This window comes from Arachis ipaensis, chromosome B7 (assembly GCF_059453495.1).
Source record: "Arachis ipaensis isolate K30076 ecotype BB chromosome B7, ASM5945349v1, whole genome shotgun sequence".
NCBI classification, from domain to species: Eukaryota; Viridiplantae; Streptophyta; class Magnoliopsida; order Fabales; family Fabaceae; genus Arachis; species Arachis ipaensis.
In genome coordinates this window covers 2,242,223-2,256,494 of record NC_142442.1, presented here as the reverse complement: position 1 = coordinate 2,256,494, position 14,272 = coordinate 2,242,223, and the positions used below count along the sequence as shown (strand labels likewise).

Below are 14,272 nucleotides of genomic sequence, written 5' to 3'. Positions count from 1 at the left end.
ATAGCTAAAATTAAAATAATATTTGCCACTACCAGAAAAATAAGTATGGTACATTACTAATATTCATAAAACACTAGTGTATATGCATCCCAATTAGGATATTTGTTTTTTTTTTTTTTTTTGCAAATTCTTCAGATCATCATGATTTTCAAAAAGATCACATTCAATGATACATTGAACATGTAATACACACTAATACAAGAATCTTACAAAGGAATCTTGCTGTAAAGATAATATCTAAAAATGTTATATAATCTGACATGTTTAACTAAACTTCTTAACATAATACATGTCGACATCTTAGTTATCATCTTCACATGAAGACGTGTGAGTAGCTACCTTTAATTTTTTATTCAATCTTTCATTCTCTGATATCACAAGAATACAACACTTGACAAATATCTTAGAACAGTATTCAGTTTTATGATACTGAAGCTGGCAGCAGCATCAGATATGAGTCTCCTGAGAAGGAAACATCACTGCACAATTCAATCCACGGCTGAGCATACGCGATTCGCGCATTACTGACGGCGAAACCATCAAGAATTGGCAATTCAATTCCCCTCTTAAGTTGTGAGTTAAGGTATGGTATGATGACAGTTTTGAGGACACTTGATGTCAGGGACTGAAAGAATTCACAATGTCAAAATACAAAGATGCAAGTTGAAAAGACTAATGCATTTGTTCTGATTTTACCTGAATCAGTTGCATGTGTAGTTTTCCAATTTTGCTCCACTTCAAGTTTGTTGAAAACTTTATCAATTTGAGTTTACCAGTAACATTGTTTCCTATGATTTCTGCAGCAAAAGAAGCACTAATATCCTGCACCAAACAAACATAGTTTGAGTTTAATTTATCTTAATCAGAATGTAGAGCTTTTAACTTCTGGAACTTGATTCAAACATACCACTGAGATGCATGCAACAGGTATCACTTGACCGGATTCAAGAACATCAATTATGATGTCTAAGTTAATGGTTGCTTTGATATCTTGGTTAGTTACTTGTATTACCGGTGCAGAGGATACAGAGATATTGAGATTCATGTCATCATTTGGATATTGCTTGAACAATTGTGGAACTATGAATCTCCATTCAGCAGTGTTCAAAAGATTCTGATCAGGTAACTCATCAAGAATCCATTGCATACTATCTGCCTGCACAAAAGAAATCCAAGATTAAACATGGAACATGCAAGAAAGAATAGAATAAGAAACTTACTGTGAAGTAAACAGAGGAAGCAGAGTTGAAAACATCTTCATGTATTGAAATCTTGATCATCTTTGGTGATCCTCCACAAGAAGTTGAAGTCTCCAATCTGTTGAGGCTACTTCGAGGTACTAAAACTTTGTTTGTCCCTATGAACAAACCATTGATTTCAACTTCAATGGAAGAGTTACTCAGCACAGGATTGTCCACAAAAGAAACATTTAGAACAGCAGTTTGGTCAATTGAGATTGTCTGTGGAAGAGACTGCAATAAGTTGTCAAGTGTTGATATCCCTTCTCTTATTTTCTTTGAAATGGCATCTTCAACTGAAGAAGCTATGTTTCCTTCAAAAGCATCCACTAAACTGCAATTAAAGCATAAAAGAAATTATTGGCAAAGAAGCATTGTCATAGGAGAATAAGCATGTGAGGTCCTAAAGTGGTATTTGAGATTGGTTATGTGTACCTAAAATAGTCTCCGAAATCCTAATTACACCGATTATGTCCATAAGATTGGCAAAAGTGCACCACGTTAGTCCATAATAGCGTGACGAATGGAAAAAAATTGAGGGACTAACATGATATATTTTTGCTGATCTCAAGAACGTAATTAGTGCAATTGGGATCTCAGGGACTATCTTAGTACACGCGGCGAATTTGAGGGATCACTTTGAGGCTTAACTCGAAATAACACATTGCTTGGGACTATTTCTTACACTTGGTAAAGCCATGCTGCTCCACCATTCAACTTTATAGAGATATCTCCAACATTACATCCATAATCTAATAGAATTAACTTAAGAGTTCCTCCTTGGTTCCTTAAATTTACTGTAAGCCCCACTTCCAGATCTTTAACCTTCCAAACAAAGCACAACCAAACTGAGTGAGGGATATACAGATTGAACATGAAACTTATAACCTTAGATGCATTAAATTATCTCAGAACTTTTGCCTAACAGATACTGAAATTCATTTCTCTTACTCTTCAATAAAACTATGTAAATTACTAAATTATGGGTCATGAGAACAAAAAGGTGCAACTTTAGCCAAAAGGATAAAAAGGGTAATCAAGAAGTATAAACATGACTACCATGAATAATAACATTGTAGCTTCATACCTTAACAGTGGCAGTTCCACTATCAGAGATTCCAATTGGGACTAACCAACTGCTACAACTATACCTCCAATTCATGTTCAAGTTTGCAGTGGCACCAGAAACTACCACAACAATTCCTGAATCTCCAGTCTCAACCGTTGAAGAGTTTATTTGGATATCTTTGATTGTGATCTCAGAAAGAACCACTTTTGCTTTTCCAACAAGTGGAACTTGCACTGACTTCTCAATCTCTGGAAGCTGAGACATAACAATGGAGGCAATAGCTTTGTCTATCAGCAAATCCTTGGCAAAGTCAAGACCCTTATCAGATATCATCACAGAGATGTGACCCTCTTCATTGTGTTGTTGGAGATCACCACTGCTTTGAATGAAGAGAAGTGATATAAGAAGGAAGAGAAGTGATGGAGCCATGGATTTCACAAAGCTTGTGATGGTAGAGGCAGCTACAGTTTCTCGAATCGAATCAGTCAAATTCTTAGTAACAGGCTTAAGCTATTGAATCTTGAAAAACATGCTGTGTATTTTTTCTAAGTTTATCCTACATAGAGAAAGATGAAAACTTGAGGACACCCCATATGGTAGAAGATTTCAGAAGGAGGAGTTTTCTTACTATTTTTGGAAGTTGAATTTGAATATGTTGTTGGAGTTTGAGTTTCAGGAACTGGAAATGTGGTTGAATTGGAGAACTAGGGAGTGTTTTTTGGCCATATCATTTATTATTAATTTCGTATGCCAATTATAAAATTGAGTTGGAATTCGCACATTGGTTATTATGATTATTTAATATGAAAGCTCGAGTGCCACGAGACTTGTTATGGAATAGGATTCATTATAAATTTAAGAAAAAGGTTTTATATAGTGTATACTATAACAGTTTGTCTTATTCAATTACAGAGAAGGATCCTAAAATCTTTCCTTAAATTATCTAAATTTTGCTTAAACTTGTTATTTACAAGTCTTTTACATCATCAACTATGTATCTTCTCCTTTGCACTAGTAGCTGGTAATTCTTTTTTTTTTTGAAGAGGTTCTATATCATGGAGTATGTCTTTAGATATCTCATTTTACTTCGTTTGGTTTGTAAAAGTCTTTACCCTATTAGCATTGCAACAACAGTCAACGTGGAAGTGGAAGTAGAAGCCAGATTTTAGAAATTAAAAATGCGACGGAAGGTCTAATCAACTGGATCATAACAAAATAAGACAGAGTTGTTGGATGCTGATAATAGATGATTTTACACCTTGCGTCACATTTTAGGATTTATGTTGAAGAAAAATCAGGGAAGCTGTGTTTAGATAATTATGCAAATAAATAGAAGATGCAACAAACTGATCTTCAAATAGTTTGGCAACTCCTGAAAACGTGAAATAGATTCTATAGGAAAAGACTAAAACTAAAACTAATCAAATGTAGGGTCATCTAAAAAAGTAAAAAAATAACAATATAAAACAGGATTGGAGAATGAAATTTTTTGACGTATTTTTTCGGATCTCCTAAGTCATCATAAGGAGTTAAAGTTATTGGTAATGCAAAGTTTTTGGATAATTAGAAATTTATGACATCTGCGGTGAATGGACCAATTGGTCTCCAATTCAGCTTTTTTATTGGCTGGTTGATCCTCCTCTGGTTCCTGAATTTTAAAAACAAGAGTTGGATCAGAATTTGTTCTCGCATCGTCTTATTGTTTATAGCAATCATCATTATGAGTTATTTGAGCATTGGTAGGATCAGTTATTTGATTTGTCATTCTTTGATTTTCTTCCGTCATGGGCTAATTAGTCTGTTGTAATTCCATTACCATCCGAAGAAGCTTGGAGGACATTAGAGAAAGTCGATTAGCCATAGGCAAATATGAAAGTTCTGGAATCTAAAGAAAAAGTTTTAAATCTTTGGCCCAGGGTGGGCACCAATTATTATTGTGAAGGTTGGTTGTGGTATAGCTTGTCCTGCGAGGATTATCTTTTAGTCTTTCGTTGGGATGAGTTATACCTCAGCATCAAGAGTACAAAAAGAATGGACACCTACAAAAAGTACTATGATGCTCAAGTTAGTATATGAGTAATTAATTATTGGTTCTTATAATATCTAGATCAGTTTTAACCTCCTTTTTTATATTTGGGACAAGTATCAATAGTGGTTTAACCGATTGATTTCCCTTAACGAAAAATAAAGGCATTATAGAGTATTTTAATATAGCTTTGATGTTTGTCATTGATAACCGATCTATAACGTTTATAACCAAGTTATAATGGATATATTAGTATCTATTAATATTATTTTTTTAATAAATACTTGTAGTATATAATAGGTATAAAGTAATTAATAAATTATTAAAATTTAAAAATAATAATTATTTTAATATAAAAATAAAATAAAAATATTTATGATAAAAAATAATAAAATATTTATTATTTTTATTTTATATTATTTTAAAATGGTTTAATTATTTTTAAAATACTAATAAAAAATATATTTTTTAAATTTTAATTATTTTATATTTTTAATTTATGCAAGATAAAGTCAATCACTTTAACGAGTAACTCGTGGTTAAATCAATAAGCAATAGTATAAGTTGGTGAAAATTGAAAACCATGGTATTTAATAATATTTAGAAGCAGCATCCTACGTATTACATTAGCTTGAAGGAACCAATAGGAGATGACCTTATCCTATAGAAAATCTTACTCACAACCATAGCCACCAAATAATACTGGCTTCTCCATTCTCCACTAACACACAAAAACGCTAAAAACTCAAACACAAACAACCTTCAACAGAGATAGAACCAACTAACAATGGCAGCGTCACTTCAAGCGGCGGCTACACTCATGCAATCCCCCAAGCTGGGCATCAATGGCCGCCCCAACACTCTTTCCCTGAAGCCCACTCACTCCCTCTCAAAAGCCTTCGGTTTGGAACCCGCTGCCTCCAAACTCACTTGCTCTCTTCACACTGATCTCAAGGACTTGGCTCTCAAATGTGTTGAGGCCACCAAAGTTGCAGGATTCGCCCTTGCCACCTCTGCTCTCGTTGTTTCTGTATGTCTCTTCTTTGCTTCAATCTTTTTATTCTTCAATACTTTTACTCATGTTTATTTATTTTGTAATTTTCTAGGAGTGAATCTGAATAAATATATAATAATATACCGTCGAACTTGAATTAATGTGACAGTTCTATATTTCCATTCGATACGCCTCAATAGGTTAATTTGTTGAATTGGCATCATGATCTTAGTCATTATAATTTTTTTGTTGTGAAGGGAGCAAGTGCAGAAGGTGTTCCAAAGAGATTAACCTATGATGAAATCCAGAGTAAGACATACTTGGAAGTGAAGGGGACAGGAACCGCGAACCAGTGCCCAACAATCGAAGGCGGAGTGGAATCATTTGCCTTCAAGCCAGGCAAGTACAATGCCAAGAAATTCTGTCTTGAGCCCACTTCCTTCACTGTCAAGGCAGAGGGTGTCACCAAGAATTCTCCTTTGGAATTCCAAAACACCAAACTCATGACACGTCTTACCTACACCCTCGACGAGATTGAGGGACCCTTCGAGGTGTCCTCTGATGGCACCGTGAAATTTGAGGAGAAGGACGGCATTGACTACGCTGCAGTGACTGTTCAGCTCCCGGGAGGAGAGCGCGTGCCGTTCCTCTTCACCATCAAGCAGTTGGTGGCATCAGGGAAACCAGACAACTTTGGCGGAGAGTTTTTGGTGCCATCTTACCGTGGCAGCTCTTTCTTGGACCCCAAGGGAAGAGGTGCTTCCACCGGGTATGACAATGCAGTAGCATTGCCGGCCGGTGGAAGAGGAGACGAGGAAGAACTCGCTAAGGAGAACAACAAGAGTGCATCATCATCCAAAGGGAAGATCACGTTGAGCGTGACGCAGAGCAAGCCAGAGACCGGAGAGGTTATTGGTGTGTTTGAGAGCATTCAGCCATCAGACACTGATTTGGGTGCCAAAGCTCCAAAGGATGTTAAGATCCAAGGAGTGTGGTATGCTCAGCTTGAGTCATAGACTTGTTTTATATGGTGTAATTTGTGTCTTATATGATTTAGATTTTGTTTGTAACTACCACAACGGTGTTGTTGCTGCTGCATCGATCTCTTGTGGAATCCTGAACAATGAGAGGTTTATCATGTTTGTATATTATATTGACTTCAAATATAATGCTTATAAACTAAGACGCGATAAAGTTTAGGTTGGAAGAACCACATGCTAGTGTAGAGGAGATGATGATAATTATAGAAAATAAACAAATGGTAAAAAATAGTTGGATAGAAGAGATAAGTGGAAACAAAGATTTTGAAGGAATAAGGCAAAATGCATGGACTAATTATTTCAGAACATACACATTGAATACAGGACAAAGGAAAACTTCAAGGCAAGAATGGGGTGATAACAAATAGCAACCAACAGTACTGTAAAATGGTTTCAATGAAGGTAATGATAGTTTCAATGTAGTAATAATGGGTGTTTTTCTTTTCTCTTTTTTCTTTTTCTTTTTGTTTTCTCTTCATTTTTTTGGGGGCAGAAATGTATTAGCTAATGGAGCATTATTTGCTTTATGGGGGATCAGTGTCTGCAAAATTTTAGCGGAGGAGTGGTATTGAGTGACATTGAAATGGTGATACAATTTTATTGGAAGAAGAGAGTTTGGATGAGAAGCATATAGTGAGGATAAATCAGGGTTGATTGGCTACAAGGCAAGAAGGAGAGAAACTGAAAGTAGCGCTTCTTCAGGAACAAAGTTTTGGCTAGAAAGGATTTGTTTCAAAATATAACGGCAATGTTAACTTTGAAAATTGGTGTCAATGATTTAGTAGGGAGGGAAGACATGATAAAAATAGAAAGAAGTCATCATATGTACACCTCTTGGGTTGGTAGGCATCTTCATGTAATGCAAGACACAAATGCAATTGTGGTGTAAAGTGGAGTGGTGATTAGTATGAGCAAGTTGAAGTATTGGAAGTTGAATATGTGGTTGGAGTTTGAGTTTCAGGAACTGTGGTTGAATTGGAGAACTAGCAGAATTGGTTAGTTTTGGAGTTTTTTTGGCCATGTCATTTATCATTAATTTCGTATGCCAATTATAAAATTGAGTTGGAATTCGCACATTGGTTATTATCATTATTTAATATGAGAGCTCGAGCGCCACGAGACTTGTTATTTTACCTTTCAGCATGTTTTGATTTTTGACTCGATAAAATGCACATTCCTTTTATTACATTTTGTACTTGTATTAACTAAAGTTACTTCACATCCTAGGAATAGGATTCATAATAAATTTAAGGTTAGGTTTTGTATAGTGTATACTCTAACAATTTTCTGTTGAAAAAGTATTCTTTTACTTGACAAGTAAACATTTAAATTCCCACAATGCTAGATTCAATATTCAAGCACCAACAAAGTGTATATTCTTTTGGCATTAATATATATACACACATACTCCACAAAAATTGAAGGACACACTTTTTTATAGCTCAAAGGAACAACCAAAACTCGGTGGTTTTTTCCACAAATTATATGAGAAGTTCTCTCCAAGTGTTTCCTAATCCGATCCGAACCCATCTTAATTAAGTTTTGATATAAACCAAATGTCATTGTCGGTTTATTCCTTTGTCCATCACAGCTTCTGAATGAACAAAGGTAGAACCATATATTGCAAAATTACAGACTAATTCATGACGCTTTAACACTCCTGCCTCCTGAAATTATCATTGTCCTCCACTGGTTTCTCCCCTGATGAAAAAAAAAAAAACCTTCATGATGTACATCTCCCTTTACCATTCATCAATTTGAGCAACTTTAGAACATTTCGTAAAAGGAAAACATCATCATAGGAAGTAATCCGGTGCTGGCTTCTTGGCAGGTGCCCCTCTTGATTCCTACATTCCATTAAAAAGAAACATGAAAACTAACTTGAGAAATTGAACACAACTAAGGGATAAAAGAACCTAAATATCATTATAACGTCGTTCAATCAAAATGGATTTTCACTCGTGCTCAAATAATGTTAAGGACGATGAGAAAACACTAATTTAATTTTTAATAGAACTGTACCAAAAGTAATTATAGTGCTTTACGAGGTATCAATATACTAGAGCTTATATAAATAAAGAATGATTAGATCTGGCTACAAACCTGTGGAGCAGCATCAAACACCCGGAACTGCTTATTAAGATTTCCATCCAACTCCAGAATTGCAGCTACATTACCACATCTGGAACAAAGAACAAAAATGAGTTTTCAGACCAGAAAACATTCAAACCGTTGGAAATAAATAGATTTTAATTGATGATATACCTGTAGCAATAATTTGGAGCTGACCAGACAGTAACTATCTGGTTATTAAACATCCATTTATATCCTTCCATTACCAACTGATGAGCACGGCATATATAGTCAATGTTATTGGAGTGGTTAAAAGAAGTAACAACACTACCACCAAATAAGAACCCAGCACCACGAGGACTTAGACTCCATCCATCCACGATATCTTCTGGGTCAGACCATAGGAGGTCACACATGGCACCATCATGGGGTACTTCTTGCTTCCGATCAATAGTCCGTATCTGGATACATGTAAGAAATAATATATACAATTGCTGATGTAAAATCTGATACCTCAGAGACAAGTAATTAGGGAAGCATTTCTAACCTGATCCAATGTTGAAATGGGAGGAGAAAGACCACCATGGACACTGAAAATCCTGTTTTCGATCAGGGCGGACAAGCTGCAATGTTTTGTTAACATAGGAAAGCACTTAGTAAAAGCAATTTAAATTGTGTTAGCTCCATATATTTTTCATTAGGCAGGATGTCATACTAATCAGCATAAAGTTCTTCAAATCATCAACCTAAACATTTTTTCTTATTTTCTCAAAACCACACCCTTTCCCTTTTATAACACATTTGAAGATAAACTAAATAAAGCATACTTTAAGTTTTGAACCAACTCAAGTCCACCCAAACCCCTTTTCGGCTCTTAAAATAGAAAGAAATATATTTACTCAGCAGGTTAAAACTTTTAACACAATATATTATTTGAGTATGAATTTCATAGTTGAAATGTTAACTGAAGAATAACAAAAGCAGAAGTCCAATCAAAGACCATTTCAGGAATTCTATAGTAATTTGGCTTTCAACATCTCTGGATAAGGAACCCATAAGGAATACTTGGATCAAGTAATGTTTATATGGATATCTCTATTTTGCTTTCTGTTGACCACAGGAAGTCATTTGTAAGAATAAAAACTTGTGATGAATCAGATATTAACAAACCTTAAGTAGTCGAATATATCAGTACAATATCTCCAAACATTGACTGAACCATATTTTCGAAGGCATTCATCATAAAATCCATACACCTGTCAACGGTGGATAATAAATAAGTATTCAGAAGTCACAAATTCCAGTTTCCAGAAAACAAAAAACACCCCAAACAAACAACCCAAAAAATATTAATATGCTTTTGGAATATCTCTTTCTTTCTACCAAACGGATAACAAACAAACCTGTGTGATCTGACGGCTCTCATGGTTCCCCCTAATGAGTGTTATCCGATCTGGATACCTCACCTGGTAGTAGGTAATTAATTAGTCACAGAAATGATTAACAAATAAAAGAACATCATTAAGAACACAAAAAGAATGAGAAAAGATGATTTGGCATGACAAAACCTAAAATAGCCATGAGTTTCAGAAACCCACAAACAAGCTAGGAATCCCTTACTGAAAAAAAAGGCCACCTTTCTGAGATCCATATGGCAAACTGACTGAAACATTTTTTATCTTTGAGTTGTTATTACGACACTCAACATTAATGCAATGCATACAGAAAGCTTGACAAAACAGAAACAATTGAAAGAGACTCCAAAATAATATGCAGCATGCTTCTAACTTCTCCAGAAAAAAAAAAAAAAAAGATTAGTAAGATTATTATATAGTCACCTTAAGAGCCAGCAGAAGCAGAAATGTTTCAACTGAGTAAAATCCTCTATCGACAAAATCCCCAAGGAACAGGTAGTTTGTTTTGGGGCAATCACCTCCTACTTTGAAAAGCTCCTTCATGTCATAAAACTGACCATGGATGTCACCGCATATCTACGCAACCAAAACAGCTTATCAGACGTTTACATGGAAAAAAATAACAAGCAGAGTCTTAAAGAGTCATTAGTGCAGTAGACCAAAATCCAAATCTTGTTACCAACATACTGAATACATCTGCTTTGCTATAAAAACAAGCAACAAGAACATAAACCGCAGTTCCATTATTATCAAGTAGAGAACACTGTATGCCATGCACTTCATACTTACCTAATTCCTAAAAAACCTTTGAAAATTACTTTGAGATTAGAAAATGCACAATACAATGTAGTACTTTGTAAATCTGATACGAATTATCTCAGTCCCCTAGCTCCTACCTCAACCTACTCATGCAATTCAACAAATTTCACTCAGAAAAGGGGGAAAAAAAAGCACAAAGTCTATCGAATTCCCAATAAATACTAAGCCCTAGATAAAGCTCCCAACTTGAAATATTTTTCTTCTATCCCCCAAAAAACTGAAATGGAAAAGATTTCAGGCACGTTTTGTTCAGTTTCAGCCGAAATTAGCAAAATAGAAAAATCCAAATGGAACGTTGAATCTAGAAATTGAAGAAAAGGAGAAATGAGTTGAGTGAACAATAACAAATTTTTATGCAAGAGAGGGAGAGAGGGAGGTTTAGGGTTGAGAACTGACGGTGACGGGGGCGTCGACGCGTTGAACGTTGCTCTCTTCGACGAGGATTTCCATGGCTTTGAGGCAGAGAGCCTTCACTTCAGACTCTTTGAGAGGTTCGCATTTCTTCAGCTGCTCTATTTGCCTGTCTAGGTCTGACATCGATTCTCTCTCTCTCTCTCTCTCTCTCTAGAATCTTCTTCTTCTTCCTTCTGGTCGAGGAAGGAGGAGAACTCAATCTCTATCACTCACTATGGAAGTGTTTGTGCTTCTTCTTCCACTTCAAACTCTTTTGTCTTTTCTCCCTTTTTTGCAAATCAGTCACTTGATTTTTGTAATTTCATCTATTTCCCTTTATGCTATTGCTTACCGACCTTACCTTATGTTAATAGGGGTTAAAACTAAAATAAATGAAGTTCTGCATCTATTGTCAAGCTTCCTTTTATATATGCATTCATAAGGTAAAAAACTAAAAATGAATTTGTTTCAAAGGAAAAAAAAAGGGTAAAAATGATTTATATTGCTAGTTTCATTTAATAAAACTGTAAATTTAACTAAAATCACAAAAAAAAAACTTTTATCAAATTATACATATTTTTTAAAATGTTAAATATAAAAAATTTATTCAAAATCTAAAATTTTAAAAGTTTTAATACTTATATAAGTATGGAGTAAAAACTTTTGCAAACTATTTCAAATATTACTGGAATAATTATTGGGAAGCCATTGGAGGCTCCTTCGGTAAACGACGTTGAGCCAGGAGGCTCCGTACGTTACCTTTCATCCATCACCATTCGTTCCTAAAACGACGTCGTATCCATCATCCCAATTTTCATCCTTTTTGGACCTAATTGCTAATTTCCCCTAAAAAAGGTACATTTAATTTCTGCTCCGGTTTCGAACTTTCAATTATTTCCCATTGCCATCGCAATTCGCCTTCTCGACTGTAATCTGATTCTTTCCTTTCTATGTTCATCTTCTGAGAATTGTTATATTTTGTGTATAAGCTTTATTGCTGTATGCGAATTCTGGGTTTTTTTTTTTTTAAGTTAACTTTTGGCATTTTCTGTGGTGGTTGATTTTATTGATACACCTTGGTTGGTTAAAATTTTGGGTAGTAACAGTATGATTACTTCTTTGATCATGAGCTGAATGGGTTCTTAGTGGTTGATTTTATTGATATCCCTTGATTGGTGAAAATTGTGCATTAACAGTATGATTTACTTCTTTGATCATGAGCTGAATGGATTCTTTGTGAAATTCTTCTCTAATCTGTCGTTATTGTTATTATTAAGTTTTGTTGATCATTGATGTTTGTTAATTCCCCATGTTTGTTTGGTGATTATGTAAGTTGGGTTTATTGTTATGTTGTTTCAGGCTAATGGCATCTGCTTTAGACTCATGGGTGAAGGAATACAATGAAGCGGTGAAACTTGGTGATGATATTACAGCCATGATGTCCGGGCGGAACTCGGTTCCGTCGTCCGGGCCTGAAACCCAGCGTCACACATCTGCTATAAGAAGGAAGATTACAATATTGGGGACCAGACTTGATAGCTTGCAATCCCTTTTGTCTAAGCTTCCTGCAAAACAAGCTATGTGAGTGTTTACTTCTTGATGATTATATATGCTGATTGAAAATGGAAACATATGCTGTCACAATAGGGCAACTAGCACTTGGAGCACTATGCAGTATGCACACCACAAGACCATGCATCAGGAACTAGATTTAATGAAGAATTATCTAGATCCCAATAAGTTGTATTCATCTTGAGAGGTGTAATACTGAACTCTATGGTTCCGTGATATTAGCAGGAAGGGCATATATATTATATATGTTAATAATGTGATAACATTGCGAATCAATATAGCCTGGTGCTAGCAGAGTATGGTTATTGTTCCTTGTGTCGTGGGTTTGAATTTTGGTTCGCAACTATTGATTAAAAAATAATTTAACCAACACAATGACACCTGGTTGGTTGGAGTGCTAGATAACGGTGTTGGGAGAGCTGTGTCCTTTATGGGATCTCTAGTGCTCAAATAAGATTGCCTCATTAGGAGGATACCTTTGGTTCCACAAAAGAGAATGTGATATGATATGATATTGTGCCCATGTCTGGTTAGGAGTTAGTAGTAGGCATTAGTATAGAGAGAAAGGTTAGAGTAGAGGGAAAGGAGTGTCGGAATAGATTAACTGAGTATCCTTTCTATCTTGTAATTCCATTCTAGGTCTTTGTGAATTCTGAACCAGTTCTATCATTGTGGAAGAATCAGCATCGTCTCTTCGGCTGTAAAATTGTATTATTGTTTTGTGAAGTTCTTTTCATGTCAATGACATAGATCTGAGAAGGAGATGAATCGCCGCAAGGATATGATTGCAAATTTGAGATCTAAAGTTAACCAAATGGCTTCCACTTTGAACATGTCAAACTTTGAAAATAGAGACCTTTTGCTTGGGCCAGAAACAAAGCCAGATGCCATGAGCAGAACAACTGGCCTGGACAACAACCAACTTGTTGGATTTCAACGGCAAATTATGAAAGGTCACTTGATTTTAGTTGATTACTTTAAAACATACTGCTTATAGTCTATACTTGGGATTCCTGATATGCATTGCTGTTAGAGCAGAACAAGACAATGGCCTTGCAAAATTGGAGGAGACTGTACTAAGCACCAAACATATTGCACTTGCTGTCAATGAAGAGTTGGATCTACACACTAGACTTATTGTATATTACCTTCTTGAATGAATTTATCCCCTTTTTTGTGGTTCATTTTTGTGTCTCTTCTGAATTGAATCCTTGCTCTTTTTTCGCTGGACAGGATGACTTGGACCAACATGTAGATGTTACAAATTCTCGGATGAGGGTAACACCCATAACTTTTCTTTAGAGTTTAGACCAAATCTCTTGTTTAGTCTACCCAAAGCGAAACTCCGTTAATATTGTTCTTGTCGCTCTCTTACAACTCTTTTTTTTTTGGGTGAAAACAGTGGGTGCAGAAGAAATTGTCAATTGTAAATAAACGAACCAAGGGTGGTTGCTCCTGCTGGTGCTTACTTTTATCAGTGGTTGGCATTGTGGGTTTGCTTCTTGTCATTTGGATTTTGCTCGTTCATTTGTAATTGTGAAAATACCCAAACACATCAAAGTTTCTTTTGGGCAAATGTTGTGTATACAAGTGTGCATTGAAAAATATATCATACTCGAGTTTCATTATTTCT

General features: G+C 35.4%; 4 protein-coding genes across 6 annotated transcripts; 2 read left to right on the top strand and 2 right to left on the bottom strand.

Annotated features, from left to right (window-relative positions):
• Nucleotides 1–34: 34 nt before the first annotated feature.
• LOC107607984 (putative BPI/LBP family protein At1g04970) lies at nucleotides 35–3,085 on the bottom strand. Of its 2 annotated transcripts, XM_088492437.1 has the most exons (7): nucleotides 2,936–3,076; nucleotides 2,326–2,777; nucleotides 1,924–2,063; nucleotides 1,221–1,572; nucleotides 908–1,156; nucleotides 697–822; nucleotides 35–625 (listed from the first exon to the last, which is right to left on the bottom strand). In XM_088492437.1, exons 2-7 carry the CDS (start codon nucleotides 2,734–2,736, stop codon nucleotides 422–424), a joined length of 1,482 nt encoding a protein of 493 aa, XP_088348563.1. In that variant the 5' UTR covers nucleotides 2,737–2,777; nucleotides 2,936–3,076; the 3' UTR covers nucleotides 35–421. The 2 variants fall into 2 exon arrangements, with proteins under 2 accessions (XP_088348563.1, XP_016165363.1); XM_016309877.3 differs by having other exon boundaries at nucleotides 2,326–3,085.
• A 1,869-nt stretch (nucleotides 3,086–4,954) lies between these two features.
• LOC107607987 (oxygen-evolving enhancer protein 1, chloroplastic) lies at nucleotides 4,955–6,510 on the top strand. The gene is made up of 2 exons (XM_088493958.1): nucleotides 4,955–5,363; nucleotides 5,585–6,510. Exons 1-2 carry the CDS (start codon nucleotides 5,121–5,123, stop codon nucleotides 6,341–6,343), a joined length of 1,002 nt encoding a protein of 333 aa, XP_088350084.1. The 5' UTR covers nucleotides 4,955–5,120; the 3' UTR covers nucleotides 6,344–6,510.
• A 1,275-nt stretch (nucleotides 6,511–7,785) lies between these two features.
• LOC107607988 (serine/threonine-protein phosphatase PP-X isozyme 2) lies at nucleotides 7,786–11,466 on the bottom strand. Its single transcript, XM_016309881.3, has 8 exons — nucleotides 11,071–11,466; nucleotides 10,279–10,431; nucleotides 9,844–9,906; nucleotides 9,611–9,696; nucleotides 8,988–9,063; nucleotides 8,633–8,901; nucleotides 8,471–8,549; nucleotides 7,786–8,214 (listed from the first exon to the last, which is right to left on the bottom strand). Exons 1-8 carry the CDS (start codon nucleotides 11,209–11,211, stop codon nucleotides 8,164–8,166), a joined length of 918 nt encoding a protein of 305 aa, XP_016165367.2. The 5' UTR covers nucleotides 11,212–11,466; the 3' UTR covers nucleotides 7,786–8,163.
• A 268-nt stretch (nucleotides 11,467–11,734) lies between these two features.
• Nucleotides 11,735–14,267, top strand: LOC107607989 (syntaxin-52). Of its 2 annotated transcripts, none has more exons than XM_088493956.1 (6): nucleotides 11,735–11,922; nucleotides 12,427–12,648; nucleotides 13,390–13,592; nucleotides 13,678–13,778; nucleotides 13,873–13,917; nucleotides 14,042–14,267. In XM_088493956.1, exons 2-6 carry the CDS (start codon nucleotides 12,431–12,433, stop codon nucleotides 14,171–14,173), a joined length of 699 nt encoding a protein of 232 aa, XP_088350082.1. In that variant the 5' UTR covers nucleotides 11,735–11,922; nucleotides 12,427–12,430; the 3' UTR covers nucleotides 14,174–14,267. The 2 variants fall into 2 exon arrangements, with proteins under 2 accessions (XP_088350082.1, XP_016165370.1); XM_016309884.3 differs by lacking the exon at nucleotides 11,735–11,922 and adding an exon at nucleotides 11,931–11,995.
• Nucleotides 14,268–14,272: the final 5 nt, after the last annotated feature.

What these genes read in the sequence shown, in the direction of transcription:
- LOC107607989 (XM_088493956.1), top strand. Translation starts at nt 12,431, where the DNA reads ATGGCATCTGCTTTAGACTCATGGGTGAAGGAATACAATGAAGCGGTG. An exon ending in ATCTACACACTAGACTTATT is followed by an intron (nt 13,779 to 13,872) that starts GTATATTACCTT and finishes TTCGCTGGACAG; the next exon opens with GATGACTTGGACCAACATGT. An exon ending in TTACAAATTCTCGGATGAGG is followed by an intron (nt 13,918 to 14,041) that starts GTAACACCCATA and finishes GGGTGAAAACAG; the next exon opens with TGGGTGCAGAAGAAATTGTC.
- LOC107607984 (XM_016309877.3), bottom strand. Translation starts at nt 2,736, where the DNA reads ATGGCTCCATCACTTCTCTTCCTTCTTATATCACTTCTCTTCATTCAA. An exon ending in GCAGCATGGCTTTACCAAGT is followed by an intron (nt 1,573 to 1,923) that starts GTAAGAAATAGT and finishes CTTTAATTGCAG; the next exon opens with TTTAGTGGATGCTTTTGAAG. An exon ending in CTGTTGCATGCATCTCAGTG is followed by an intron (nt 823 to 907) that starts GTATGTTTGAAT and finishes TGTTTGGTGCAG; the next exon opens with GATATTAGTGCTTCTTTTGC.
- LOC107607988 (XM_016309881.3), bottom strand. Translation starts at nt 11,211, where the DNA reads ATGTCAGACCTAGACAGGCAAATAGAGCAGCTGAAGAAATGCGAACCT. An exon ending in CCATTTCAACATTGGATCAG is followed by an intron (nt 8,902 to 8,987) that starts GTTAGAAATGCT and finishes ACATGTATCCAG; the next exon opens with ATACGGACTATTGATCGGAA. An exon ending in TGTTTGATGCTGCTCCACAG is followed by an intron (nt 8,215 to 8,470) that starts GTTTGTAGCCAG and finishes AATGGAATGTAG; the next exon opens with GAATCAAGAGGGGCACCTGC.
- LOC107607987 (XM_088493958.1), top strand. Translation starts at nt 5,121, where the DNA reads ATGGCAGCGTCACTTCAAGCGGCGGCTACACTCATGCAATCCCCCAAG. An exon ending in CCTCTGCTCTCGTTGTTTCT is followed by an intron (nt 5,364 to 5,584) that starts GTATGTCTCTTC and finishes TTTGTTGTGAAG; the next exon opens with GGAGCAAGTGCAGAAGGTGT.